Source organism: Myiozetetes cayanensis, unplaced genomic scaffold, assembly GCF_022539395.1.
Source record: "Myiozetetes cayanensis isolate MyiCay16 unplaced genomic scaffold, myiCay2020 scf4, whole genome shotgun sequence".
In the NCBI taxonomy this organism is placed as follows: domain Eukaryota; kingdom Metazoa; phylum Chordata; class Aves; order Passeriformes; family Tyrannidae; genus Myiozetetes; species Myiozetetes cayanensis.
This window is the reverse complement of record NW_026087631.1, coordinates 24,301,685-24,303,901: the sequence shown is the minus strand read 5'-3', so window position 1 is coordinate 24,303,901 and position 2,217 is coordinate 24,301,685. Positions and strand designations below refer to the sequence as shown.

General features: G+C 51.6%; 1 protein-coding gene across 1 annotated transcript; it reads left to right on the top strand.

Annotated features, from left to right (window-relative positions):
- The first annotated feature begins 636 nt into the window (after window positions 1-636).
- LOC126647495 (E3 ubiquitin-protein ligase Topors-like) lies at window positions 637-1,695 on the top strand. Its single transcript, XM_050329795.1, has one exon. The coding sequence runs from the start codon at window positions 637-639 to the stop codon at window positions 1,693-1,695; it is 1,059 nt and encodes a 352-aa protein (XP_050185752.1).
- The last annotated feature ends 522 nt before the right edge of the window (window positions 1,696-2,217 follow it).

Below are 2,217 nucleotides of genomic sequence, written 5' to 3'. Positions count from 1 at the left end.
AACCAAAATAAACACTCCAATGGCCCTTTTCTCCATTGCATGCAACACTGATTCATCTGGTTTCAGATTTGGGAACAGCATTTATTAAGGCAATGTCAAACTTATATGATGTTGCAGATATGGCTATACTGGTGCTCTTCTCTTGCAAGAGTCCCCTTCCCAACATCTCTGGTGTTCCTGTCCAGGTTATCTGTGCATTTTGGCCATCTCTTGGAAAACTCTCCTTCACAGGTTATGAAATTCAGCCATTCCTCACAGTGCTGTCCGAAACTTTTCCTGGTTTCCTGCACTCTCATGTGCCGAATTTCTGATATCTGGTGATGGACTGACTAGCAACCTCATTATTTTTCCACAGCCACGTATCCATTAACTCAGATCTCATAGTTTGGTGATGCCTTTCTCTCTGTGGGGGCAACAGAGACTCTTGTAGAGGACAGCCTCCACAGTGTTTTCCCACGAACAGCAGGGGTTGTACATCCCACTGTGACATCACTGGGTGGTGGAGGTGATAGTAATCCTAATAATCCTAGTAGTGATCATAATCCTGGCAGTGGAGATAGACTGTGACATCACATCCCTCACTCTACAAACTCAGGTGCTGTCAGAGCCTTGGCCAGCCTGTGAAAACAAGCAGACATGGCCACAGGAAAGGAGTGGAGCTGCCCTATCTGCTGTGATGCTCCAGATGATGTTGCTCACGCGATGCCCTGTGGCCACCGTTTCTGCCTGGGCTGCATCCTGCGTTGGGCAGAAAGAAATCCTGCCTGCCCACTCTGCAGAAGATCCATCTTGACTGTCAAGTTTTCTGATCATGGCGGAGACAACTACCTACACTGTGTCATCACACCTCCCAGAGAGTCACCAGCAAACAACAGCCAGGCAGGAGAAGCTCCTGGAGGCCTGGCTGAAAACAACCCCCATGGCCCTCCAGCATCCCCTGCCTCCTCTCCACAGGGGATAACAGCCCCCACTGAACAGGATGCTGCAGGGCCAGAGGCTGTGGGTGGTATCCTGCCCGAGCTCTGGGCAGAACTTTTCCGAAGACGGCGGAACCTCCTGGACCCTGTGCGGCCCTGGCTGTGCCAGGGGCTGGAGATGATATATGGGGGCGAGTGGTGGCAGGTAAAGAGTGCAGAAAGTGGCATCCTGCTCACCCTCTGTGTCTACGGTCCAGACAGGGAGGTGTTGATCCAAAGACTGGAGCCTCGCCTCCAGCAATACACTGCACCACTGGTCCACGGCATCCTCAATATCATTGCGACCCAGTGCAGCGAGGAGGTCCGAAGGCTTCGGCACTCCCGTTCTGCCAGGGAGGAGAATGAGATCCCTGTGGCCAGCTCTGGCCCCATCGATTCTCAGGGGGCTTGTCCTACCCTCAGCCAGGCACCCACCAGTGGCATGACGGATTCCAGTACAGAGGAGGAAGCTGGCACATTGGAGGCTGCCACTGAGGGGCAACCCAGCTGCCCTCCATCTGAGTCCATTCCTGCACAGCAGCCACAGCCCCAGGAGGAGCAGGGGGAGACGACAGCAGCTGAAGGTCCCTCTGCCCAGGAGAGCAGCCAGAGCCCCTCTCCTTCTGGCCAGGGTAGGGACCACTCACCTGCCACATCCCGGCATCTCCGAAAGAGAAAGAGTCCTGGGTCCCCAGACGGCACCCATTGTGGCAAGAGGCCTCACCATAGTCAGCAGTAGCAGGCCTGCAGCAAGTCCTTATGAAAGGAAAAGAAAATAAATTACTATTTCCATGACACAGTCTCTAGGTGCTGCTTCCTTCCCCTTCTCCTGGGGTGTTTCCTTTTCTCAAAATGCTGAAGTGTCAGCCAAGGGCCCCTGGAGCCCCAGGGCCGTGTTGCTAGTGCTGTCTCCCCCAGGTAATGCTGCTGCAGCCATGATGATGGAAAAACTTCTGAGAAAGTGCTGGGATGATGCTTAGAGAGGACTCAGGAGTGAAAGGCTGGCCAGGCATTACTCAAGCAAGAAAGGAAAAGTCTTTTTATTATATTTTCAAAACAAAAAATGTGAAAAACCTAGTCAGTGTCTTGCACATCCTCATATCTGTCACAGGGAGGATTTAAAAAAGCTGTGTTTTGTAATGGTTTTATTACAGAATTTATGTTTTACTGGTCCTGTGAATAAAGCACAGCTTACTGGAATTTAAGGTCTATATAACAAAAGTGTTGGCTGACACAAATCAAAGAAGAGGTGTGATTTCTG